We start from the raw sequence: 27,414 nt of genomic DNA, 5'->3' as shown, positions 1-27,414 counted from the left end.
CAGCAAATCAGCCCTGTGTGAACCCAGCCTTATACCGCCATCTGACAGGCAGTCTATCCAGACACTCCACAGGCACGGCTTGAGCAGCAATTGGCAGTGGCAGCCCTGGGGCTTTCAGGTCGCTGGCTGCTATGGCAAATGAACGTCAGCCTTCAATCTCATTGCGGGGGGGGGGGGGAGTTCGCTTCCCCAGGACTCTAATTGGGGCATTTAGGCCTAATGTCCACGGGCAGATCTGATGCGCAGAAGAACTGCAAATCAAGCCGCCCAGAGGGAAGCACGGACGTCCGCACATGAATTAAAGCATGCGGAATTGATTTGCGGACGTTTTGGTCTGGAAAACAAATGGCAGCACGCTCCACTTCAGTGCGGTTCCTGCACAGACGGCTTCCATTGAAGTCAGTGGAAGCCGTCCGATCTGCGTTCTGCAATTCACTTGCGGACGGGCCATGGATTCCGTTGGAAAGCAGGAGCTTTAAATTTAAAAAACTCCACTGTGCATGTACGGAGGCGCAGCGACCGGGGCTTCCACACCCATCCGCAGTGAAGAAGATAGAAGACCCGGACGGGTAAGCAGGGTCAGATTGCGCTGCGGGCTCTTGCATGCGGAATCCAATCCGCCCATGGACATTGGGCCTCACAGGGTTAATAGCAGTGATCAGCGTGAGTGCTGAACGCAGCTGTAAAGAACACCCTCTTCTAGGAGCTTCCAGTGCAGGAATATAAAGCTACGAGTGCAGTACAGACTGACACATAAGTGGATGTAGTTATGGAGTAAGCCGCCCCCTGGTGGGCATAGAATAGCAGCAGCGACACCAACACCATGCAGTGACAGGCTGCCCGCTGTGTGAGAAGAGAGCAGCGCCTCCTACAGTCTCTTACTAGACGGTAGCGGCTTTAATTGGAACAAAGCAGCCGAACAAAATGGCGGCCGCGTGACTTCCGGTGCTCGGGCCGTTGCCTAGCAGCCGCGTGCACTTCCGGGTCACGCGCGTATTTACCTTCCGGGGCGCCAGCAGAAAGGTAACTATGTGGCAAATGTAGAAACGAGTGTTACATTGCAGTGTAGGCTGCACGGGGCGCCATGTAATGTGCGGTGCTGCTGCCTCCTGCCTGCACGGCTCATATCCAGGCCTCCTTATAATAAAGGGTCTCCTGTGTGGTAGACATATTCCCCCTCCCCACTTCTTCTCTGCGGGGCGCATATTAACATCTTCATCAGCACCTCGGCCCTATTCAGCAATTCCAGCAACCTGATTGGTTATGATTCACAATTCCAGCAACCTGATTGGTTGTTTGGGTTGTCTGTCTCACAATTCCAGCAACTTGATTGGTGAATAGGGCCGAAGTGCTGATGAATATGTAAATACGCCTGCGGCACGTAATGTTTACAGGCTTGTGATGCCCTATAAACCTCCTGCAGCCAATGACAGAGCTCCTTGTTGTCCTGTCATTGGCTGCAGCAGGAGGGCTTATAAGATGTCACAGGCTGACTGTGTCGCCGTGGGGAGGGGGGAGTATGAGCGCGTTATTATATCTGCCACACAGGGGACCCATTATTAGAAAGAACATTTATCTCAGACAATCCCTTTAAGGATGGGTCTAGTTTGGTACTTAAAGGGAAGAACCAGTCCCTACAGCGCTATAAACTAAGTTATGGCGCTGTTAGCGGACTTGTCAGGGAGATGACGGATGTATTTATTATACTCGCCCGATCCTCTGAAGTCGCCGCACAGCACGAAAATCAGACTCTTCAGAGCCCCGTGTGCGCCCCCTATAGACTGCAGGCGGCAGATTTTCGTGCATCGTCGGGACTTCAGAGTAGGACACCGCTAAATCATGGGAGTGGGCTAGTATCAAACATACATCCCCCTGTTCCCTGTCACCTCCCCCAACAGCGCCATAACGGAGTTCTTAGCGCTGTGGGGACGGGTTCCCTTTGAAGGGGTTTTCTGGGCACATCCTATTGATGAGGTATCCTTAATAGTTGATCAGCTGGGGTCTGCCTCTCGGCATCCCTGTCGATCAGCTGATTGGGCCCCGCTGTCTGCGCCACAACACAGGGGACGGAGTGGAAGCAGAGAGTGCTGCCCCCTGTGGGCAGTGCTGTTTATTGCAGGTGCAGCTGGCATTGATTTTAATGGGAAGGGGTTGAAGGAAGCCCGTCCGCTATATTTAGCAGAGGGAACTAATCCGTACGTAATACGAGCCAAGTACCGGAGACAGGAACGCCGCCATTTTTATTCTGTGTTCTTGTATTTCCTGCGCAGCATGTAAATCAAGATCAGACTGTTCACATCTGAAGTTGTTTGGACTCTTCTTCTCCACGCTGATGATTAACATCGCCATCTCAGACTGGAGATGCTGCACTTCCTGCTTAAGCACAGTGTAATGGCGTCCATTAGCTTCCATGATGTCACACGTGTAGTGGCATCCATTGGCTTTGATGATGTCACACGTGTAGTGTCGTCCATTGGCTTCGATGATGTCACACGTGTAGTGTCGTCCATTGGCTTCGATGATGTCACACGTGTAGTGTCGTCCATTGGCTTCGATGATGTCACACGTGTAGTGTCGTCCATTGGCTTCGATGATGTCACACGTGTAGTGTCGTCCATTGGCTTCGATGATGTCACACGTGTAGTGTCGTCCATTGGCTTCGATGATGTCACGCGTGTAGTGTCGTTCATTGGCTTCGATGATGTCACGCGTGTAGTGTCGTTCATTGGCTTCGATGATGTCACACGTGTAGTGTCGTTCATTGGCTTCGATGATGTCACGCGTGTAGTGTCGTTCATTGGCTTCGATGATGTCACGCGTGTAGTGTCGTTCATTGGCTTCGATGATGTCACACGTGTAGTGTCGTCCATTGGCTTCGATGATGTCACACGTGTAGTGTCGTTCATTGGCTTCGATGATGTCACGCGTGTAGTGTCGTTCATTGGCTTCGATGATGTCACGCGTGTAGTGTCGTTCATTGGCTTCGATGATGTCACGCGTGTAGTGTCGTCCATTGGCTTAGATGATTTCACACGTAGTGGCGTCCATTAGCTTTCATGCTGTCACACAAGTGGTGGCGTCCATTGGCTTCGATGATGTCACACGTGTAGTGGTGTCCATTGGCTTTGATGATGTCACACGTGTCAAAGCAGAAATGCGTCGAGTCACGTGGCATATCCAGCCTGAGATGAAGGCCCTGGCTACTGCATTCTCTGCACACCATATAGTTTCATCTCTCACCAGTTCCAGGCTTCATCCTGTTCTCCACTTCTTTGTATCTACCTGGGGTCTTCTACAATTCTTAAAGGGGCTGTCCACTTACCAGATATTCCGGCTTTAATAAGGCTGCCTGTATAAAAATAATAAACTGAACTATATTTGCCCATCCGCCGCCGCCAAGATCCAGCGCTGCAGCCCCTCTGTGGTCCCAGTGATTGTTATGACAGATAATGTCACAGGAAATTAGTTGACCGCTGCAGCGTCATGTTCCTGAACTCCTGGCATCATGGTGCTCTGGATATGAGTTCTGATGCCAGGAAAACAAGTAGTGATGTTGCAGCGGTCAGCTGATTTCCTGTGACGTCATCTGTCTTAGCAAACACCGGGACCACAGCGGGGCTGCAGCGCTGGATCCCGGGGAGGCAGAGCGGTAAGTATAGTTCACTTTATTTATATACAGGCTGCACTATTTAAGCGGCGTTGTTTGGTAACTGGACCGCCCCTTTAATCCTCGTCATTTCTTCACAGGACTGTCATGGCCGCTCTTGAGCTCCGAAAACTGCGTAAGAAACTTCGACAGATTGAAACTTTAGAGCATCTTCCCCGGGAACTGACCCCAAGTGAGATCACAAAGGTGAAGTACAGCAGTCCTTGTGTTTTTGGGCATCGCTGATTGCACGTATCACAGTTCTACAATGTTCTGCTATGACGTGTCAAGACTTTTGCATCATTGTTTTCTCTGCTTTAATGTATCTAAAATGAGGCAACTTTGCACATCGCTTTGATTCAAAATCTACAATTCTGTGTTTACAGCTCCTGTGCGTTCCTATGTGTCTCCATAGTTACGGACAACAAAACAATCCTCAAATAAACCCTTAAAGGGGTTCTGACATGAAAAAAAAAAAATTGTACTCACCTTGCCTGGCCTGGCCCGATCACCAGGCATGTCCCCTCCAGCCGGCATCATCTTCTGTGCCTTTAAAGCAGAGCAGGAGCGATCAAAAAGACCGCTTCCTGCTCTGGTCCGTCCGTCAGGCACTTCCGAGGTCAACGGACGGACCGCCACAGCAAGCACGTCACAAGCAGTGCTTGCTGTGGGCGGCCCGTCCGTCCGGCTGAACTCCGGAGTGCTGCGCATGCGCAGTGGAGACGCAGCCCGCCCTGACTCCTGTCAGAGGGCACCTCTCCACTGCGCATGCGCGCGATCCCGGAGCGGCGCGGCTGCTGGAGGAAGAAGACTGCCTGCCGGGAGGCATACTAGCACTTTCTGCTTAGGTTAAGCAGCGCTGCTGATTAGAGCCACCTGATTGGCTCTTCGGCACCACGTGACTGCACAGCGTGCACCAATCAGGTGGCTCTAGTCAGGCTGCTTAACCTAAGCAGAAAGTGCTAATATGCTGCCGGGAGATGACCCCCGATGTCAACAACAACAGGAGAACAGGTAAGTATAAGATTTTTATGCTTTAGCAGCCATTAACCCATGGGTTCCCTGGGTCCATTAGGCAGACCAGGGAACAATGGCTGCTAAAGCATAAAAAAATTATTTGTGTCAGAACCCCTTTAAGCATTCCCAAAAGTTGTCAAGTTAAAAATTGTTCTCACCTATTGCTTAGAGTACTTAGAGATCCGCTGATCTCCCCGGGCTGCTTTCTGTAAGAGTCAAACCATTTAATCCCCTCATGGAACAAACGCGGTAAATGTACATCGCTTGGTCCTGGGCTTTAATCCCGGCTGATAACAGATGTATGACGTGGGATTAAAGGGGTTGTCCCGCGGCAGCAAGTGGGTCTACACACTTCTGTATGGCCATATTAATGCACTTTGTAATGTACATTGTGCATTAATTATGAGCCATACAGAAGTTATAAGAAGGTTTTCACTTACCTGCTCCGTTGCTAGCGTCCTCGTCTCCATGGAGCCGACTAATTTTCGCCATCTAATGGCCAAATTAGCCGCGCTTGCGCAGTCCGGGTCTTCTTCTGTTCTCTATGGGGCTCCGTGTAGCTCCGTGTAGCTCCGCCCCGTCACGTGCCGATTCCAGCCAATCAGGAGGCTGGAATCGGCAATGGACCGCACAGAAGCCCTGCGGTCCACCGAGGGAGAAGATGCCGGCGGCCATCTTCCGCAGGTAAGTAAGAAGTCACCGGAGCGCGGGGATTCAGGTAAGCGCTGTGGGGATTTTTCTTTAGGTCCCTGCATCGGGGTTGTCTCGCGCCGAATGGGGGGGGGGGGGGGGGGGTGAAAAAAAAAAAAAAAACGTTTCGGCACGGGACAACCCCTTTAAAGCCTCTGGTCCTGCAATCAAGCAGGAGCTGGTGAGGTTTTCAGCTGTCCGATTCTGCCGAGGACCCAGAGGAGAAGGGAGAAGCGTTTTTTAACCCCTTCCACCTTCTCCTTTCCCAAGTACATTGCGCTCAATGAGCCGATGTCAACCCAAACCATTGGCGTATGCTCCTTGTAATCCCAAACAATGCATTTTATATATCAAAATGTCCAAAACAAAACGAGGAACTCGTTCCCGTACTTTATTTTAGCGTAAATGTACTAATTTTAAAAGTAAACAACTATAAAAAAATGTGAAACATAACCTTTTTACTCCCAATAAAACTTAAAAACGGAGAAGAAAAAGTCAGTGAAGAAAAACATTAAAAAAATAGCCCTATACGTATGTTACACACACAAAAAAAAAATAGAGCAGTAAAACCACCACGTGGGTAAAATCCCTAAAAAGTGTCTTCGTCCTCTAGGATCAAAACAACTTCGTTCTTAAGGGGTTAAAGAATCATATCGCCTTTAAGGGTTTTTTCAGTACTAAATTATTGATGACCTGTTTGCAGGATAGGTCATCAATAGTTCATCAGTAGGGAACCACCGTTTGTGATCCCCACTAAAATGAAAGTGGCCCTCGCATGGGCGAGCACCACAGCCGCTTCAGGCCATGTGATGAATGAACCTGACATCACGTGTCTGAGAAGAGGCCGCGGTACTCATCTACAGACTCTTCAGTCAGCTGATCGCTGTGGACCCCCACCAATGAAGTATTGATGACTTCTCCTCTGTGATGTCCGTATGCCCTATCGGCTATCTTAGAAGCGCATACATGTGTAACATTGATCTGATTGGTTCCCTCCTGTATTTAGGTTACACGGAAGCATGAGCTGCGGAGGCTTGTAGAGCAATTGTTATTTCAGATCGCACAAGACAATGACAGCGAGGAAAATGTGGAGACAAGTGGAGATTGCAGGTAAGTCACTGAGTGATCCTGCTACTGTGTGCAGCGTATCATTGCAGCTCTTATACCCATGAGATGCCATTCAGGAGGTGGGTCACATTAGAGTCTGCGAATCCTGACAACTTTGATTAGGTCCATTGCAAATCTAATGTCTGACTATCCCCGAGGAAAGTTGGGTTAAAGTATGCACTTAGCTCCCTCTAGTGGTAGCTGTGGACATTCATAATTTTATGGTTTAAAGGGTATTGTTTAACCCCTTAAGGACCAAGTTTAGTAAATTTGCAGCGCTTGGTCCTGGGATTTAATCCCTGCCGATAGTAGAAATACGGCATGGGATTAAAGCGTCTGCTCCTGCAATCAAGCAGGAGCAGGTCGGGTCCTGAACGGTCAGACACAGCCGGGGACCAAGGGGAGAATCGGTTTTTAATCGCTTCTGCCTTCTCCTTTCCCGAGTACATAGCGCTCAATGAGTGCTATGTACTGAAAAAATTGAAATGCAACATGGCATTCACGTGACCCCCCGGAGCCCCCTGTAACAGAACAGCTAGCAGACCCTGATCAGCTCTACCAGTGACTACTGTCACTACAGGGGGATGTTTTCCTTGTAAGTGGAGCTCCTATGGATGCCCCAGCTGCAGTGGAAAAGTGTGAAATAAAAAAACAATGTATATAACCCGCAGGGATCTTATGTGTTGTCATGGGGGACATAGATGATAAAAAAATAGTTTAAAAAATAAGTTAATTACAGAATAAAATAAAAATATATACATAAAAAAATAATCCCAAACTATACATATTATATTGTGATAGACATGATGATTAGTCAGTGTAAAATGTCTATTGATTTGTACTAAACTAGAGGTATTACGCAGCTGTAGTGACTTTAACTCTTAGAGGCTAATGACTGCATAATTTCATTATAGTAATTGCTGGACAATGGTGAAGATATGTGTTTTGTGACTTCAGCCTAATGTGGAACTCTGTTGCATAAGGAAAGAGTTAAATCACAGTGTTATATGTTATTGCTTGTGTTCATCTTGAGTGTTTTCCCAGTCCTTTCTCATCCCCCCACACAGAATCTTCTTCAACAAAGATACTTACTTTCAGTTTCAGGTTTGAGCACATGTTTGTAAGACAAAGACTTGCTTATACATTGGAGTTGAGAGAAGGTGGGCAGGAAGGAGGGGAGATTCTATATGATCCGACAAATGAGAATCCTATATGTTACTGATGTAATCTGTTGCACGCCCATTAAAGGGCAGGTGTTATGCTTTACAATAAAAGGGGCTGTCTGGGTGTTTCTGTCCAGAGAGCCATTTTGGATATGAGACTGATAGCTTGTGTCTGATCTGGTCGATGATGTGTGCACACTATACAATTTGGAAGCTACAAAATACCCCGAAACCTGCTGGAGAAAACCAATGTCCAGCTCAATATATCACAACGTCCAAAGGAAAATGAGGAACCCGTTCCCATGCTTTATTTGAGCGTAAATATACTAATTTAGAAAAAACAACAGCTATAAATTTTAAAAAATCTTTTTTTTTAATAGCTTTTTACCCTAACTAAAATGGAAAAAGTCAGTGAAGATATTAAAAACACAGCCCTACATGTCACGGAAAAAACACAGCAAAAATAATTTTGGTAGCTGAAGAAAAAAATAGGGCAGTAAAATAAAACACCACATGGGTAAAAATACACAATGCCAAAATTGCGCTTTTTTGGTCTCCAAGAAAAAATGTTTAAAAAAGCAATCAAAAAGGCACATGTGCTCCAAAATAGTAACCATATAAACTGCACAACTATGTCAGCAGAAAAAGTTCTGGCGGTCAGAAGGTGGCGGCAGGAAATAATGACTTTTTTTTTGCAAAGTTATTTTTTAAAAGTTTTTTCATATTCTACAAATTTGCTATCATTGTAATTGTAGGGACCCGCAGAATAAAGTTATCGTGGCCCTTTGTGCTGCAGGGCATACTCTGTAAGGGCTTATTCACATGGACGTATATGGGCCGTGTTTTCACGCCCGGCCGATATACGCTGCCCCTCTCTGCAAGGGGAGGAGGCGGGACGGGGCAGGAGCTAGTGTGCAGAGATCCCGCTCCTCTCCTCCCCCACCACTGTTTGCAATGGGAGGGACGGGACAGAGCGGAACTTAGCTTAGCTCCGCCCCAACTTTCCAATTGCAAACAGTGACAGGGGGCAGGAGCTCAGCACAATAGCTCCCGCCCCGTCCCGCCTCCTTCCCTTGCAGAGAGGGGCAGCGTATATCGGTCAGGCGTGAAAACCCGGCCAATATACGTCCATGTGGATGAGCCCTAAAAAGTAGCTCCCCACCCCAAGGATAGCGGAATTGTTCTTCTTTTCCATTTCAGTCCACTTAGAAATTTGTAAAAGTTTTCACCTCCATTATAGGGTACATTAAGGGGTAACATTGAATAATACAACTAATAAGCCCCCCGACATCTACGTCAACTGATAAATAAGAGTGATGATTTTTTGAAAGTGAGGAGGAAAAACCAAAACTGAAAAGAAAAAGATTTGCGGCGTCATCAAGGGGCGGGGCATCAGGAAGACCAGTGGGAATCCCTTCATTATTTAGGTGGTGGCCCCCATTCTACATATGTGCCATGCAGGTAAATTAGAGCCATCTTGTAGCTGTCCTGTATTTGCTCATCTTCTCGTGTTTTCCTGCTCTCGTAGAACGGATGCGTTGCCCCAACCGGATGCGGATGTCCAGCCGAGCCCCCAACCTGCCGCAGCGTCTAAGCGAAAAAAGCAGAAAACTACCTCTCAAGTACAAGCAGCACTTCCAAATGAGACGCCGCCCCCCGCAGGGCGTCCTACAGGTTTGGTTAATATGTAATTAGAAAGCTTGTGCAGCTGAAAGAAAAAGAAGAAAAGCAACTAAAACAGCAGACATATAGAAATGTAAGAATCTCTAAAGGGGTCCTCCAGGGAAATACTATCGATGACCTATCATCAGGATAGGTCATCAACAGTTAACCGGCTAGAGTCCGTCGCTTGGGATCCCGACCGATCAGCTGAGTGGGTGCATGCTGTCTGTGCCGCAAATACACAGAGGTCGGAGTGGAGGCCTCCGCGCCACCCTACGTGAAGTGGCCGGCGCTTGTAACTGCAGGGACGGCTCCCATTGATTTCAGTGAAAGCCGTGCCTGCAGTTACAAGCGCCGGCCACTACCTGGAGGTTGGTGCAGAGACTTCGGCTACTTCCGCTCAGACCTTTGTGGCACTGACAGCATGCGCTCAGCTGATCGGTCGGGGTCCAGAGTGACGGACCCCAGCTGATCAACTCTTGATGATCTATCCTAAGGATAGGTCATCAACAGTATTTCCCTGGTAAACCCCTTTAAGTCTTCATTTTCTGCCAAGTTACTGAAAATTGTATTCAGCTTTCTTGGTTTTATCTGGAAAAGCTGGGTGACAATTTGGCCATCATGACAGCTACTCAGACACCTCAGTGGGGAGATCCGCTTGCTTCTACTGTAATGTGGGACCAGTGGATGTGTCTCTGTGGAATCTGAGAGCCAATCAGCAGTTTGGATAAGTTGATTGTGAGATTTGCAATGACTTAATGATTGCTCTCTGTTATCTGCCACTTCGAGCACGCTGTAGTGTTCTTCAAAAGCATGACTGATGGGAAGTCTAGAAAACTTTCCTCTCCCATGTTACTTATCCCCAGTGCTGAGAACCTCCAGGGTTAACTGGTAGCTACGGCCCCGGCTTTTAGATGAACATGCACGTGTGGAATATCAGTTGGTCGGGAAGGGTATCGCTTCGCCTTGGTGAGACCACCAAGAAGGTGTGGGGGACTTATAAGGCCATCCGTGCTCCTCTGGGAAATTTGCAAATGGGAAGATGGAGCAATACCTCTACAGCACCACCTATTGGAAGGCAGCATTCCTGCAAGTCAATGTCAGACCTTTTAACAAGCCTTGTAATGACTGGGAATTATGAGCCAAAGCCAGAATAACCATGCACAGACAGCTGTTTCGGGGTGATTGGCCCTCATCAGTATATAGTAGGTCTCTGGCTTGGCTAGTGAGAGACCTATAGACCTGGGTCGGTGAGGATATCCTTCTCCTATAACTAATTCCCAGAAACTACATCTCTGCAGACCAGATGCTAAGTAGTTTATTAACAGACCTATCCGTTGGATAGGTACCTGTGACTTCCACTACCCCAGTCAATCTGACTGGAGAACTTACAGCGCTCCAGCAAAGGCCACATCTCCTTCATTATTTACCAGGCACAGCTCCATACATTTTCTAGTGGCAGTGCCTGGTATTGCAGCTCTCTGTAGCTCAAGTGAATGGTACTTAGCTGTTGTGCAGTGTGGTACTACATGTCCTGTAGTGTTTTTTATGTGTACCAGGATGCGTGGCTCCTGTGGACACCAGATGAGGACGGTTCCATGTTATACTTCTGGTGCACAGTGTGCTGTACAGACCCTGATGAAGCTCCTGTCCTCACTTAGCAAGTTATTTGCATCTTCCAACTATTATATATAAAGACTTGCTTTATCTGCATTAGGTATCTCCTTAAAGGGCTTATCCAGAAGGTGGCCAACGGGATGCAACAGAGTCAGAGTGGAAGCGCTGCTCCAACCCCTGTGTAGCGACAATTGCAAGTGAAGCTCTCATTGGAATCTGTAGGACCCCAACCTGCAATTACAAGCACAGCTTCTATTGATTTCAGTGAGAGCTGTGCTTGTAATTATGAGTGCCGACCGTTACACAGGGTCAGCACAGTGCTTTTCCAATGACCCTGGTGTATCCTCAATAACCCCTTTAATTTTCCCTAAAAGGGGATATCCAGCCTTTAAAAATTGATGGTCTATTCTTAGGATAGGCCATTAATATCTGATCAGTGAGGTCTGCTGCTCCTTGTGATCCCCTGTTTGCTGGGCCAATGTATTTGTGCACTAAGCTGATTTCTGCAGGAAGCAGACAGCTCCGTTCTCTTTGCTGTGGCCAGGCTTGGTATTGCAGCCCCAACTTGCATTGAAGTGAATGGGAACTTGGTTTGCAATATTAAGTTTGGCTACTACTGTGAGAATGGAGCTGTCTGCTTCCTGCAGAAATCATCTCATTGTATGAGGACACTGACCCAGCAAACAGCTGATTGGTGGAGATCCCAGGTGTCAGACCCCCACTGATCTATTATTGATGGTCTGTCCTGTATCGGTCATCAGTAGTTTACAATAGGACAACCCATGTAATCTTCATTCTGTATTACCTTTGGATGACATTTAGAACAAATCACCAGTTTTCCATACAGCTCTGAGTTATACATTGTCCCAGAACCAAGTAATATTGTATAATAACTGTAAGGCTGGGTTCACATCTTGCTGATTTGATGAAGATTTTTTCACAGATTTTACCCTTTCAGATGAATTAAAATTGGAGAGGTGAAATCTGCTGCCGATCCGCTCCCAAATCGTCAGCCAATCGCTACCGTGTGATCATCCCCTAATAATGATATTAGTGATTGTAATCTACTTATCAGTGTTTATTCATACCCGGCAATAAAGTAACTTCTCCTTTTATGTTTCCTTGTATTGTTCTCCTTCATTCTTTTCTATCCTCCGTCTTTTTTTCTTCTACCCCATCTCCTCCATTTTGACTCCTTGGTTTTAACCCAAATTTCTCATGAACTGACCCCTTTCTGTGCCTTCCTGCACCCAGAGCCCTATCCATTGCAAAACTCACAGTTCCTTGTCCACAGCCTGGAAGGGCACAGTGATCTAGTGACGTGTGTTCTCATCCATGACACATACATGATCTCCGGGAGGTGAGACATGCAGATCAGTGTTAATAAAAGTAATACCACCGTTCTATAAACCCAAGGCGTTCCCCTAATATAAGGATTCGGTGCTGTATCTTTACTTACACTTGGGCCACTAGGAGGCGATCTTTATGCTGCTAAGTTATACACTGATCACTAAAGTGAAAAGGCAGAAGAGCTCACGCGACGTTCAGCTGATTCCATTACTGCTTGCAGCAGAATAAAGGCTCTATAGAAAGTCTGTGGAGTTCGTACACCGCTCATGATGACAGGCGAACAGACACCGTGCTCAGATGAGCATTTCTGCCCATCCATTTTAGCAATCAGTGGAGATTCAGCATCCGGACCCTCCATGTTCAAAACTGACAGATCACTATGACACGTCAGAAGTTTGTAAAAAGTTTAGTTGGACTGTAATAAGGGCTTGAAACAGATTGCCACCTAGTGGCAGCAACCGGCAACACAGATTTGTAAAGGGAATCTGTCAGCTTCTCAACTAAGGTTATAGGCTGATGGGAGCTGAAGCGCTGAGTCTAGGGATGGGACACTTATACTTGCCTTCCTACCTGCTCTCATAGCTGTGGCTTCATGCTTCCCATGCACACGTCAGAAATAGCCGACCAAGCTTCCCTGTCTCGGCTCGTCATGGTGCTCACGAAATCTTTGACTTCGATTTCTAATTAATGTAATTTGTCTATTGAAGTAATTAAACGGCAGCAGGATTAATGTATAATACCTCCTTTATTCCTATGCCCGAATCATGAAAGCGCTCAGCACTATCTATCACTTCTAGCTTTCTGTATGGTTAATCTCCTTTGAAAGGCTTAATCATGGATCTTTCTTTGATTCAGTCTTCAGGTTCTGGCTCATTTATCTCATCTGTCAATCATATAGATGTCATACGTGTCCTAAAGACGTATAATGAGCAGTCTATTTATCAAAAACAATATTAGCAATTTCTGGAAAAATCGGACCCTGTGATATTGAAATTCAGCACATAGAAATGTATAAAGAACAAATATTATCAGGCAGTCAGCAAATGGGATGTAGACCCTTGTAACAAGAGGGCTAGACCCGTGTAACGAGTGGGCTAGACCCGTGCAACGAGAGGGCTTGACCCAGAACTAGACCCGTGTAACGAGAGGACTAGAATAATGTAACGGGCAGGCTAGACCCGTGTGACGAGAGGACTAGACCAATGTAACGGGCAGGCTAGACCCGTGTAACAAGAGGACTAGACCCATGTAACGAGAGGAGTAGATCCAGAACTAGACCCGTGTAATGAGAGGACTAGATCCAGAACTAGACCCGTGTAACGAGAGGACTGGACCCAGAACTAGACCCCTGTAACTAGAGGACTGGACCCAGAACTAGACCCGTGTAAGCAGAGGACTAGACCCAGAACTAGACCCGTGTAAGCAGAGAACTAGACCCAGAACTAGACCCGTGTAAGCAGAGAGCTAGACCCAGAACTAGACCCGTGTAAGCAGAGGGCTAGACCCAGAACTAGACCCGTGTCACCAGAGGACTGGACCCAGAACTAGACCCGTGTCACCAGAGGACTGGACCCAGAACTAGACCCGTGTCACCAGAGGACTGGACCCAGAACTAGACCCGTGTCACCAGAGGACTGGACCCAGAACTAGACCCGTGTCACCAGAGGACTGGACCCAGAACTAGACCCGTGTCACCAGAGGACTGGACCCAGAACTAGACCCGTGTCACCAGAGGACTGGACCCAGAACTAGACCCGTGTCACCAGAGGACTGGACCCAGAACTAGACCCGTGTCACCAGAGGACTGGACCCAGAACTAGACCCGTGTCACCAGAGGACTGGACCCAGAACTAGACCCGTGTCACCAGAGGACTGGACCCAGAACTAGACCCGTGTCACCAGAGGACTGGACCCAGAACTAGACCCGTGTCACCAGAGGACTGGACCCAGAACTAGACCCGTGTCACCAGAGGACTGGACCCAGAACTAGACCCGTGTCACCAGAGGACTGGACCCAGAACTAGACCCGTGTCACCAGAGGACTGGACCCAGAACTAGACCCGTGTCACCAGAGGACTGGACCCAGAACTAGACCCGTGTCACCAGAGGACTGGACCCAGAACTAGACCCGTGTCACCAGAGGACTGGACCCAGAACTAGACCCGTGTCACCAGAGGACTGGACCCAGAACTAGACCCGTGTCACCAGAGGACTGGACCCAGAACTAGACCCGTGTCACCAGAGGACTGGACCCAGAACTAGACCCGTGTCACCAGAGGACTGGACCCAGAACTAGACCCGTGTCACCAGAGGACTGGACCCAGAACTAGACCCGTGTCACCAGAGGACTGGACCCAGAACTAGACCCGTGTCACCAGAGGACTGGACCCAGAACTAGACCCGTGTCACCAGAGGACTGGACCCAGAACTAGACCCGTGTCACCAGAGGACTGGACCCAGAACTAGACCCGTGTCACCAGAGGACTGGACCCAGAACTAGACCCGTGTCACCAGAGGACCGGACCCAGAACTAGACCCGTGTCACCAGAGGACCGGACCCAGAACTAGACCCGTGTCACCAGAGGACCGGACCCAGAACTAGACCCGTGTCACCAGAGGACCGGACCCAGAACTAGACCCGTGTCACCAGAGGACCGGACCCAGAACTAGACCCGTGTCACCAGAGGACCGGACCCAGAACTAGACCCGTGTCACCAGAGGACCGGACCCAGAACTAGACCCGTGTCACCAGAGGACCGGACCCAGAACTAGACCCGTGTCACCAGAGGACCGGACCCAGAACTAGACCCGTGTCACCAGAGGACCGGACCCAGAACTAGACCCGTGTCACCAGAGGACCGGACCCAGAACTAGACCCGTGTCACCAGAGGACCGGACCCAGAACTAGACCCGTGTCACCAGAGGACCGGACCCAGAACTAGACCCGTGTCACCAGAGGACCGGACCCAGAACTAGACCCGTGTCACCAGAGGACCGGACCCAGAACTAGACCCGTGTCACCAGAGGACCGGACCCAGAACTAGACCCGTGTCACCAGAGGACCGGACCCAGAACTAGACCCGTGTCACCAGAGGACCGGACCCAGAACTAGACCCGTGTCACCAGAGGACCGGACCCAGAACTAGACCCGTGTCACCAGAGGACCGGACCCAGAACTAGACCCGTGTCACCAGAGGACCGGACCCAGAACTAGACCCGTGTCACCAGAGGACCGGACCCAGAACTAGACCCGTGTAACGCGAGGGCCGGACCCGTGTAATGCCAGGACTAGACTTGTGTAGTAAAAGGACAAGTAGAGAGCGCCTATGTAGTCCATAGGATGGATGTAGCAGCAGCTTTCAAAGTCAACAGTGGGGGAATGGTGGGAAAGGTAGGTATTAACGTCACATGCCCGGACTCAGTGCTTCAGCCCCCATAATCTTGGTTTATGGAGCTCGTAGGAGCTGGAAACTGCCTTTAAAGGGAATGTATCGCCTTTATTTTTACTGAATAAAACCTGACAGGGAAACTCTTTCCATTTTTTTAATCCGTTATTATTTTCTGCTTATGATTTTAGTTTTTATTCTATTGTGTGTACATGACTGTGGTGGCGGCCATCTTTGCTGAGCTGCAGTTAACAGTACTTCAAGAGATGCTTTACAGCAGCGTCTTCAATTGTACACGCATAGCACAGGAGAGGACACAGTGACTTCTATGGGAGAGTGATGTTGGCATGCTCTGTGACCTGTGCAGGGAGAGGAGGAGGTGAGCTGTGACATCACCTATAGACTTATATGGGAGATAGTCATCTCCAGTGCCAGGAGGGCAAGGAGGTGAGGTGTGAGATTACTTATCGACTCATATGCGAGAATGTTGTGTCCTGTGCAGGGATGGGGAAGATGTGAGCTTTGACATTACCTATAGACTTGTATGGGAGATGGTTGTGTTCTGTGCCAGGAGGGGGGAGGTGAGCTGTGACATCACCTATAGACTTGTATGGGAGATGCCTGTGCAGGGATGGGGAGGAGGTGAGCTGCGACATCACCTATTGTGAATGGTGGATCTTGTGTTCTCTATATATAGGTGTCAGCTTGCAGTGTAATCCTGCCTGTGATGATAATTAGGGGACTGCTGAGCAGTTTCTCTACAGAGCGGGGAGTGTTAGACTGATGTTAGACTTTTAATATTAGGATTTTAGGATTTTTTTAAGATATAAACTATGATGTGAAAATAAAACAAATCACCAAACAGTCTTAACAAATATGTTCAATATAAAACCTGATTTATGCAAAAGGTAACTTTCTGATGACACAAGTATGAGGGAGCAGAGGAGCGACCTTCAGTACTTGACCCTCTATTATACAGCAGTCGGTGGACAAGATGTACAGATATACAAGGCACTGAATAATGTAACTCGGCTGGAGAGATAGGGACGGTTCTCTCACCCTTGTGTCAGCCTGTCCATCTGATACCGCTCGTCTGCGGCCCTTTGCACCCATTTTTCTTTTCCATCTTTTCTTGCCTGCCATCTTTGTGTAGTTGGGACACCTCAATACGTATTTGGGATTTACCATCGCGGTCAGAAGTCAGGACGCTATGCGGTCACACAGCAGGAATCACGTGCCTGGTCATGGTCTACCTGGATGGAGCCAAGATACGTAAGTAACACCTTCAGTTCTGTAGGGAAGTTGCAGGCAGGTGCGGAGAAATGGTGCAAAGTAAGAAGGCTTTCAGAAATGGAAGGGTTAATAGTTTATTTTTGTCAAATGACAAAATGTAAAGTAAATCAACAAAAGAGAAATGTAATCACATCACTATTTGGTGTGATCACCATTTGTCTCTTTACAGCAGCATCAATTCTTCTAAGTACACTTGCACACAATTTTTGAAGGAACTCAGCAGGGGGGTTGTTCCAGACATCTTGGAGAACTAAGCACAGATCTTCTGTGGATGTTGGCTCGCTCCATTCCTTCTGTCTCTTCATGTAATCCCAGACAGAATGGATGATGATGAGCTTTGTGGGGCCATATCAGCACTTCCAGGACTCCTTGTTCTTCTTCACACTGAAGATAGTTGTTAGTGATGTTGGCTGGATGTTCGGGTTTGTTGCCCTGCTGCAGAATACATTTGGAGTCAGACTCCTATTTTTAAAAGGTTTTTCCACAGCTTCCCCAAATCTTTGCACAGTGCTGTAGATAAGATGATTGATGTCCGGGACTGATGATGCGCTGAGGATTTTTATTTTTCACTTTCAGACTCAGATTCTCTGCCTCTTGGAGAACATTTTGTTTGCAGCGGATCGTCCGACAGCAGCATCAAAGTATGGAGCCTGAGCGCAGGTAAGAGGTGACACATCCAGGAGAAAGCTAGAGGTGCAGCGTCTGAGGAGCGGGCCCACAGCCGAGGAGATAGTGGGGTAGATGAGGCCTTGTAACGGGGCTCTACCATCTCCCCCCCTGGGGGGTAGCGGTAGCTCGGGACCTGACCAAGTTACTGCTGGGGGAGGTCACAGGGAAAAGTAACTGGAGGTTACCTGAAATCCAAAAGTCACGCATGACGCCACTGTTCCATCCTCTGCGGTGTATAATAAAGTAGTCTACATTTAGTCATTTCTGCCATCCACCTCCACCAAATGGCATCTTTCACCCATCCTTGTTGAGATGCTTTCTTTATCTAAGGGGAGCAATAAATTTCACCCCCCCTCCTCCTTTTGGTCAATAGGTTTGCAATGCTAAAGTCAGCTGGCTGGACAATTGGAACCTGATTAGCCACTCCCAGCTGTTTCCTAGTCGTACCTTTAACTTTCACTATAATATCAGTGTAAGCATGTATGCCATGCGAATATGTGATGTATTAAGTGTGGGCTGGATGAAGTGTGATGCAGTTTGACCATGGCAGTGAGACAGGGTAGGAGACAGGTAGGCTACAAACTCTGCCTAAATGCTTTACACTTCAAAGCTATCGCTAATGCTGTCACCTCTGTTCTCATCCTTGCTCTGTTTCCAAGCTTCTTTCAAGTGCCAACCTCTGGGGCACTCTATTCACATTAGCCCCTCTCTCCTGTCCTCAACTATGCACAGCTCACATGCACTCTTTACCTCCTTGCTTAGCCTCAAACCCCCTAATGCCACTAACAAACATACCAGTCGCCCTCATAAATCTCCTAACCATCTGCTAACCCTCGCTATCTTGCTGCTACTAGCAGCTGGGGATATCTCTCCCAATCCTGGCCCACCCTCCACTGTTCCTAGCTATCACCCCCTACCTGACTCACTGATAAAATCCCCAAGCCCAACTGCTAGCCCATGCGAACCTTCCCTTGACTCCTTTAAATGTGCGCTCTGGAACTGCCAGTCAGCATGTAATAAACTCCCCACCATCCACGACTTTTTTACTGCTCAATCTTTAAATCTGTTCTCTCTCACAGAAACGTGGATACAGCAGTCTGACACGGCATCCCCTGCTGCACTGTCTTACAATGGCCTGCAGTTGTCCCATACACCAAGACCAGATGACAGGCGTGGCGGAGGAGTAGGTGCTCTCCTCTCCCCGAAATGTACCTACCAGGTCATCCCCCCCTGTACCCTCACTCACTATTCCATCATTTGAGGTGCATACACTACGGCTTTTCCCCCCACTGTCCATGCGAGTAGCAGTTATCTACCGCCCCCCCAGGTGCTCCTTGCCTGTTTTTGGACCACTTTGTTGCATGGCTTCCCCACTTCTTATCCTGCGAAATTCCAACCCTCATCTTAGGTGATTTTAACATCCCCACTAATGACCCCAACTCCCCATCTGCCTCTCAGCTTCTATCGCTCACCTCCTCCCTTGGTCTCTCACAACTCACAGCCTCTCCCACTTACAGGGATGGCAATACTCTGGATCTGGTCTTCCTCCGTCTCTGCTCTGCTTCCATCTTCACTAACTCCCCTCTCCCGCTCTCAGATCATAACCTCCTCACTTTCTCTGTCATGCTCCCTAACATCTCTCCAGACCCACCTACCTACCGTGCTTACAGGAACCTTAAGGCCATTCACACCCAGGACTTTGCTAAATCCCTACAGTCCTCTCTGTTCCCTATCTCTCTCCTCTCCTGCCCCAACCTGGCTGCCGCTCACTACAACACCGCTCTCAAACATGCCCTGGATGAAGCGGCACCCCCCATGACCCAAACCATCCGATGCAGACCGTGGCAACCCTGGCTCACGCCTCAAACGCGCTTCATCCGCCGGTGCTCTAGAAGTGCTGAACGGCCGTGGAGGAAGTCGCAAACGTCCGCTGACTTCCTCCACTACAAATTCATGCTCAGAACCTACAACCTTGCCCTCCACCACGCCAAACAAGTCTACTTCACCTCTCTCGTCTCCTCACTATCGCACAACTCTAAACGACTCTTTGATACTTTTCACTCCCTTCACAGCCCTAAACCGCAGCCCCCTGTGACTGATCTCAGTGCTGAAGAGCTGGCTGCCTACTTCAAAAAGAAAATTGATGATATTCGTCAGGAAATAACTTCCCAATCCCAGACTAGCCCTGACCCTAGTTTTGTCAGCACAGCATCTAGCTCCTGCTCACTATCTGTACTCAGACTAGCGACAGAGGAAGAAGTCTCCAAATTGCTCTTCTCTGTTCGCCCCACCACCTGCGCTAGCGACCCTCTCCCATCACACCTCCTCCGATCCCTCTCCCCAGTGGTCATCTCCCATCTCACCACTATATTCAACCTCTCTCTGACCTCTCGCATCTTTCCCTCTTCTTTCAAGCACGCCATCATATCCCCACTGCTAAAGAAGCTGACTCTGGACGCGACTGATGCTACCAACTATCATCTCTAATCTCCCCTTCATCTCTAAACTACTAGAACGCCTAGTTTACGCCCGCCTTGTAAGCTATCAGAGTACTCTCTCCTAGACCCCCTACAGTCTGGCTTCCGACCCCAACACTCGACAGAAACTGCCCTTACAAGGGTATTCAATGACCTACTGACAGCCAAATCGAGGGTCAATTACTCCCTACTGATCCTCCTCGACCTCTCCGCAGCATTTGACACTGTTAACCACAAACTCCTTCTCAGTATGCTTCGCTCCATCGGCCTAAAGGACACTGCCCTCTCCTGGTTCTCCTCCTACCTATCTGACCGCTCTTTCAGTGTCTCCTTTGCTGGCTCTACCTCTCCTCCTCTTCCCCTTGCTGTTGGGGTCCCTCAGGGCTTGGTCCTTTGCCCCTTCCTTTTCTCTATCTACACAGCCCCTGTTGGACAAACCATCAGGAGATTCGGCCTCCAATGCCACCTCTACACTGATGACACCCAGCTATACACCTCTTCCCGTGACATCTCTGCACCTTTCCTCCAAAACATCACTGACTGTCTGCTGTCTCTAACACTATGTCCTCTCTCTACCTAAAACTAAAGCTCTCTAAAACTGACTTACTGGTATTTCCACCCTCCACTAACCGACCTCCTCCTGACATCTCCATCTCAGTGTGTGGTGCCACCATAACTCCTAGACAACATGCCCGCTGCCTTGGGGTCATATTCGACTCTGATCTCTCATTGACCCCGTACATCCAATCATCCAAGCAATGCTATGGAAAGCGTCGGCCGGCATCATTCCGCCGGCGAAATCACTGCCGTGGACAGGGGGCCTTCCTGTGCAACCGCCGATCTGCCGCTCTGTTAATATGCGTCACTTCAGCAGTAAACATTGTAGCAACCTCTTCACTGCAAGTTCCATGATACTTTGTACTGGCGCCCATCCTCTGCAGATCCTTGATCATACGCAGGACACACCACCTTCTGCACCCATCAAAGCTCGCAGACAGGACTTTCAGGAACTCCGCAATGTGCACGCTTGTGACATTATGCTGCTTCCATCTGTCCGCTCGTCCTACGCTGGTCAGATCATTATGGGAGAGGCTACGGAGAGGGTGGAAAGCGCAGAAACAGACAAGACGTTAGCAGAAGCACCACTATTGCACGGCTCGTGTGTCACGTGACGGACTGCGAAAATCTACTAAAGAGCAAGGATGGGTAAAGTCTCAATGTATTGCTGTGGATTGGATGATGAAAAGTAGTAGTGTGCCCGGAAACCTCTTTACATTAATATTATATTGCGTGTATGGAAGGAATAGTCAGAACGTATAACAAATACAGTGGCTCATGTGTCTTCGGGGGTCCCACTGATGATTGTTGCCTTCTTCCCACCCAGGTCAGCCTCTCCTCAGTATATACACCTTCTCTGCGGTGTCCGCCATCACTCATATACCACTTACAAAGCTGCTGATTTCTGGCTCAGGTGAGTCTCACTAGCAGGCGGTACAGATAAGTAGCATTAACCTCTTGTGGACATCGTAAACCGTCCGTCTGGTGCGCATATAACTCACGTCTTAGAAAGGTTTCTGCATAATTTGCAGCCACATGGAAGTCGTGCAGCTGCAGGAAAGGGGAGGCAGCCGTCTCTGACGCTCCATAGAAAAGGCAGAGATGGGTAATTAGAGTCCCTGTTTTCCTGATCGCTGTATACACGGCAGTCATTAACTCGTTTGTGACACACATACGACTATTTACGTTCTAAACGCACATACCCCATGCAGTTAGGACATTAATAGCAGTCCACAGCAGATACTGGGTATGAGGCGGGCTCGGGAGCAAAACCCGCGCAATACACGGTGGGCATCGGCTGCCTGTGACAGCTGATGCCTGCCCACAATAGTCTGATCACGGCTGTTAGCCCTTTAAATGCCGCTGTCCTTTTTGACAGTGGCATTTAAATGTCCTAAGCATTCCTCACCAAGATGAGATTGCGGGGTCGCCATCTCTGTATCATGGCAGCCTGGGGACTTCTTATAGCCCCCCACATTGGCCTTAATTGTTTGTCTTTTAAAGACTTGCCTATGGGCTGGGGCATGTCTTTAACAGGCAGCCTGTTAAAATACAGTATGATACAATACCATAGTATTGCATTATACTGTATAAGCAAACAAACAATCGCAAGTTCAAGTCCCCTGTGGGGACTAAGAAAAAAGAAAAAAAAATAAGCAAAATAAAGATTTTTTTTTTAATTATTAGAAAAATAAAATAATATTAAGGATCCTTTTCCCAGTTGGCACCTCTAAAAATATAATCCCTGCATCTGTAAAGGTCTAATTTATTAAAATATTCCTTTATTAATCCCCCATGATTAACTCCTTTAGAATTTTTTTTCACAATGATACAAACGTTTTTTTTTTTGGTCATTGCAATTTAAAAGCTATAAAAAAGTAGCACTTGCCCCAGAATGTACCAATCCAAACTACAGGTCGACAAAGAAAAAAAAACAGTCCTCACGTAGGCCCATTGACGGATAAATAAAAAAAGTTATGGGGGGGTCATAAGATGGCGATAGAAAGCAAGCCTTTTTTTCTTTAAAAAAAAAGTTGTTTTTTTTTAGTATTACTATAAAAAAAACTGTATAACTGATCTAGTTCTCTGTACTCGCACTGACCCACAGAATAAAGATAACGTATTGTCTCGTAAAATATCCCCCCAAATGGTTCAGTAGTGTGTTTTTCTGCATTTCGCCCTACTTACAACATGTTTAACAGTCTTCCAATACAATACATGATGCGTTAAATGGTAGCATAGATTAATACAACTCCTCCCGCAAAAAACAACAAGCCCTCGTGAAGATATGTCACCCGAAGAATGGACAAGTTATGATTTTTTGTAAGTGGGCATAGCGGAACTACAGAATCTGACCTTGGAGTTCGGCACAGCAATGACTCTTGGTCATGAAAGGGTTAAGCGCTGTGTAAACTGCTCAGAAAGTGGTGATGCCACTTACTGCTGCAGACCTGTCAGTCATGTGATCTCTCGGCGATGGGAGGCTGCTGACTCTGCACAGCCGATCTTAGCGTGTCTCAAGGATCCGGTATTTCCACTGTAAGACTATACGGGGGGATGAGGAGGACCGTAGGGCTGCGCTGTATTTTGTAACTCTCCTAAAAGTCCATAGGAGTTAAACAAACAGCACAGCCAGAAAGCCATGCAGTGCCCATAACTCAGAAACCTTGTAACTCGCTGTGCTATACTGTTTGTGCAACTTTCATTAACTTTTAGGGGACCTCTAGAAATAGCTTAGCCCTGCTATGCCCAGCTGTTTCTGTTCTCCCGACCACTGTCTGGTCACTGCAAACATTTGGGCAGGGGATGTTGGGGCCTGAACTGTAGATAGATGCAAGTCACAGAGCTTGGCCCCGCACCGTCATGACATATCCTGTCAAAATGCCATAAAATTCCCAGATAGGAATACCTCTTTAAGCAATCTCTGTGCCAACTTAGAGGGGGTTTCAGGGCAAGTACTATTGATTACCCATCCTCAGGATGAGTCATCAATAGTTGATCACCTCGGATCTGCTGCACGGTGAGCGTCATCAGAAAAAAAAAAATAATGCCAGAATTACGCTTTTTTTGTCAACCTGTCTCCAAGAAAAAATGTAATAAAAAGTGATGAAAAAAATCGTATATACTCCAAGGTTGTACCAATAGAAACTGCAGGATATCCTGAAAAAAATGAGCCCTCGTACAACTACCAAAAAAGTTGAAGTTTCATCTCCCCTCACTGATGCGATCCGTGAGAGGAGATTAACCCTTTCCAATCCACTGTCTGAAGACATTATGATTTAAGGCTGTACAGCTCCGATGTTGAAAGACGTCCGTCGGGGTTCTCTTACTTTATATTGCTAGCCTCTTCTGTCAGAGCCTATCCAATGTGTCCCCTCATGCAGTACTGGCTTTAGCCAGCAGATAGCGCTGTTGTATAACAGCAGAAAAAGAGTAAGCCCCCTAGGAAAACCAGGATACAAATTGGATTGGAAAGGGTTAAACGTCTTACCCGAGGCCTCCGTGTTTGAACCCTGACGCAATCCTCCTCCATGGACCTTCCCCGGCTTCTGCACATGCGCCAGCTGGGGAAGGTCCATGGAGCCAGGGAGCCCAGGAAATGTAGAAAATCTCCTTCCTCTCGGCTGAGCCTGGAGCAGTGACCGGTGGCCTCGTTGAGCGATCCCCAGTCATGTGATAAAAAGGTAGCAATCTACCATTAGGCTGGTCTCACAAGAGCGGACAGGAATTGCAGATTCCGCAAGCGTTTGATCTGCAGTAATACGCGGATCAATCAAATGCATTGGATTACAGAATTCCACTCACATTAGCGGGCCGGAATTAAGTAATCCACTCACAGAAAACAAGAGCGTAGCATGTTCTATTTTAAAGCGGATATCCACAACATAGAGCCCATTGTGCTCTGAGCACGGATATACCCACAGCCCATACGTAACTTCACTGTGTACGGGCTGTAAATACCCGCATTATCGCTAAGCGAAGGCGCAGGAAATATAAACAAAAAAAGCTGTGCTGTGCATGACCACTTGTGTGACTATGCAGTTATGCGCAGTACATTACGCGGCTGTATGCAGGGCCTGGACGGCCTCACAGCTGGGATCCTCTGCCTGCCTCAGATCGCTGCCTGTAATACGTAATTTACAAGAAGCCCTATAGGTGTCCTACAAGAAAATTAGGGCCACAATGGGTAATTTTCTGTACCCAAAACAAACAGGGGTATCCATTTTGGGTTAAAAGTCTTCATTCCTATGTTTGCTGTACAAAAAAAACCTGTTTTTAAAATAACACAATTTCCAACAAATGAAAATCATAAGTGTTTGCTTCTGCTTTGCTTGGATTCATTCAAAAACTGTGGGGTACAAATACGCAGTACACCCCTAAATGATTTCAATAAGGGGTCTAGTTTTCAAAATGGAGTCATTTGTGGGGGTTCTCCATCATTTTGGCAGCTCAAGGGCTCTACAAGTGGGCAATGGGGCCTAAAACACCTTCAAGCAAAAAAAATTTCTGAAAGCCACTGGCTGTTCCTTTTATTTTGGGCCCTATTGTGCATACCGACGTAAGATTAGGGCCACAATGGGTATGTTTCTGAACACAGGACAAACAGGGGTATCCATTTTGGGTTGAAAATCCTCATTTTCATGTGCACTATAGAAAAAAATATATGCCTTTTAAATGACATATTTGTAAAAATATGACATTTTATTTTTTCTCCTCTAAATTGCATTAACTTCTGAAACAAACTGTGGGGTTAAAATACTCCTGACCCCCCTCAGTGAATAAATTAAGGGGTGTAGTTTTTAAAATGCGGTCATTAGCGGGGGTATCTATCATTCTGACACCTATGAGCCTTTGCCATCTTGGCTTGGTGCAGGAATACAAAGTGTTCCTAAAAATATTAATAATATTAAACTTGGACATCTCCTAAAAGGTTTAAAAAACTAAAGTTTTTTAAATGTGTGTCCAGAATAAAGTAAACAGATTGAAATATATATCTTACCTAGAGATGAGCGAGCGTACTCGCTAAGCAAACTACTCGAACGAGTAGTGCCTTATGCGAGTACCTGCCCGCTCGTCTCTAAAGATTCGGGTGCCGGCGGGGGAGGAACGGGGGAGGGCAGGAGATCTCTCACTCTCTCATTTTTTCCCCCTGCTCACTCCTGCAACTCACCGCTTTCCCCCGCCGGCACCCAAATCTTTAGAGACGACCGGGCATGTACTCGCATAAGGCACTACTCGCTTGAGTAGTTTGCCTTAGCGAGTACGCTCGCTCCTCTATAAGCTTATCAAAAATTTGTACAGTATTTTTGCACATATTGGAGATATTGCAAATGAAAAGGTGGAAAAATTAAAAAAATTTTCAAAATTGTCCCAATTTTGGCGCTTTTAATAAATATACACAAATTCTAGTGGTCTATTTTTACCACCTAAATGAAGTACAATATGTGGCAAAAAACAATGTCAGAGTCACTTGGATATGCAAAACCTTTACGGTGTTATTCTATGTTAAAGTGACACACGTCAGATTTCCAAAATTTTCTTGGTCATTAAGGCACAAACAGGCTTGGTCAGCAAGGGGTAAATCAGACTCGAAAATGTCAGCTGCACTTGGCCTCCAATACAAGAGATGAATCACTGCCTGACTGTATAGATTTGCCTCTTACATCTACATGAAAGCTGGGTGATAACTCCTGTACAGTCCTGGGGAAACCTTTTGAGACTGATGCAAATTTTACTGCTTTAGTTTTTTACATCATTTAGTCAGATGTTTCTATGGTTACTAAAGTACAATTCTAAAGCATTTAAGGTTTTTACACTTTTATTGACAAATACACCAAGTTTAGGCAAAGACTCAATATTTACAGTGTTAATCCTTATTTATTGAGAACAACAAAAAGGGTGTGACGTATAGGAAACCTCCAGTGCTGAGCGTATGCAAACATCTAAATACCCTCGGGGTTATGGCACTATTACATTGTAATCCCTAAAATATAACCTTTATTATGTTTCAGTAAAACCGTCCCAAAAAAAGAAAAATCTGAGTTCTAATGAAGGCCCACATGAGAAGCCTAGAGCAAGGGACATAAACTGTCTCATCCTATCTGGCAACCCCACAGGACAGTTCATTGAAGAATTCAGATAGTCCTGTTAGACGCTTTGGAGGAACATCTATTATGTCTGGATGAATTTAAATTCACCTTTGATGAAAATCCTACTATTGCTACAATTTATGCCAAAATTACATAAAAAACGATGCCCATTCCGGGCCGCCCAATAATCTCAGGTAATAATAATTTGACAGCAAATACCAGTACCAATATAGACACAGTTTTAAGGCCATTTGTGACATCACTGCCTTCTTACCTGCAAACCCTATAAAAACAATACGTGATATATCTGTTTTCAGAGGGATAACTAAAGGCTTAGGGGCCCAGGTGCAAATGTTAAGCTGGGCCCCTTTCCCCATCTGTACCCATACATAAACCCAGAGGCGTAACTTGAAGCTTCTGGGCCCCAATGCAAAATTTGTAACAGGGCCCACAACTATAATGCTTTATTTGAAGCACTGGGCTCACTATATGGAGAAGAGAGGCCTTATGGGCCCCCTAAGGCTCCAGGGCCCGGGTGCAACCACATCACCTGCATCCCTATAGTTACGCCCCTGTCTGTTTTTGGTGAATGTCCTTTTGGCAACTGCCAAATATGTGGTACCGCCATGGGCACGGCTTGTGCACCCACTTATGCAAACTATTTCTTTGGGTGGTGGGAGTCTACAACTA

At 47.3% G+C, this 27,414-nt stretch overlaps 1 protein-coding gene across 1 annotated transcript in view; it reads left to right on the top strand.

Moving 5' to 3' along the window:
* The first annotated feature begins 994 nt into the window (after positions 1 to 994).
* Positions 995 to 27,414, top strand: part of LOC136626314 (WD repeat-containing protein 5-like) — a 57,628-nt gene continuing 31,208 nt past the window's right edge. Inside the window, exons 1-8 of the mRNA XM_066601270.1 lie at positions 995 to 1,023; positions 3,748 to 3,853; positions 6,360 to 6,463; positions 9,152 to 9,297; positions 12,157 to 12,262; positions 16,792 to 16,910; positions 17,508 to 17,591; positions 21,462 to 21,548. Coding sequence (XP_066457367.1) covers positions 3,755 to 3,853; positions 6,360 to 6,463; positions 9,152 to 9,297; positions 12,157 to 12,262; positions 16,792 to 16,910; positions 17,508 to 17,591; positions 21,462 to 21,548 — 745 coding nt within the window. The 5' untranslated portion in view covers positions 995 to 1,023; positions 3,748 to 3,754. The remainder of the gene's footprint in view (positions 1,024 to 3,747; positions 3,854 to 6,359; positions 6,464 to 9,151; positions 9,298 to 12,156; positions 12,263 to 16,791; positions 16,911 to 17,507; positions 17,592 to 21,461; positions 21,549 to 27,414) is intronic.

The sequence above is a fragment of the Eleutherodactylus coqui genome, chromosome 4 (genome assembly GCF_035609145.1).
Source record: "Eleutherodactylus coqui strain aEleCoq1 chromosome 4, aEleCoq1.hap1, whole genome shotgun sequence".
Lineage (NCBI taxonomy): Eukaryota > Metazoa > Chordata > Amphibia > Anura > Eleutherodactylidae > Eleutherodactylus > Eleutherodactylus coqui.
This window is presented reverse-complemented; position numbering and strand designations above follow the sequence as displayed.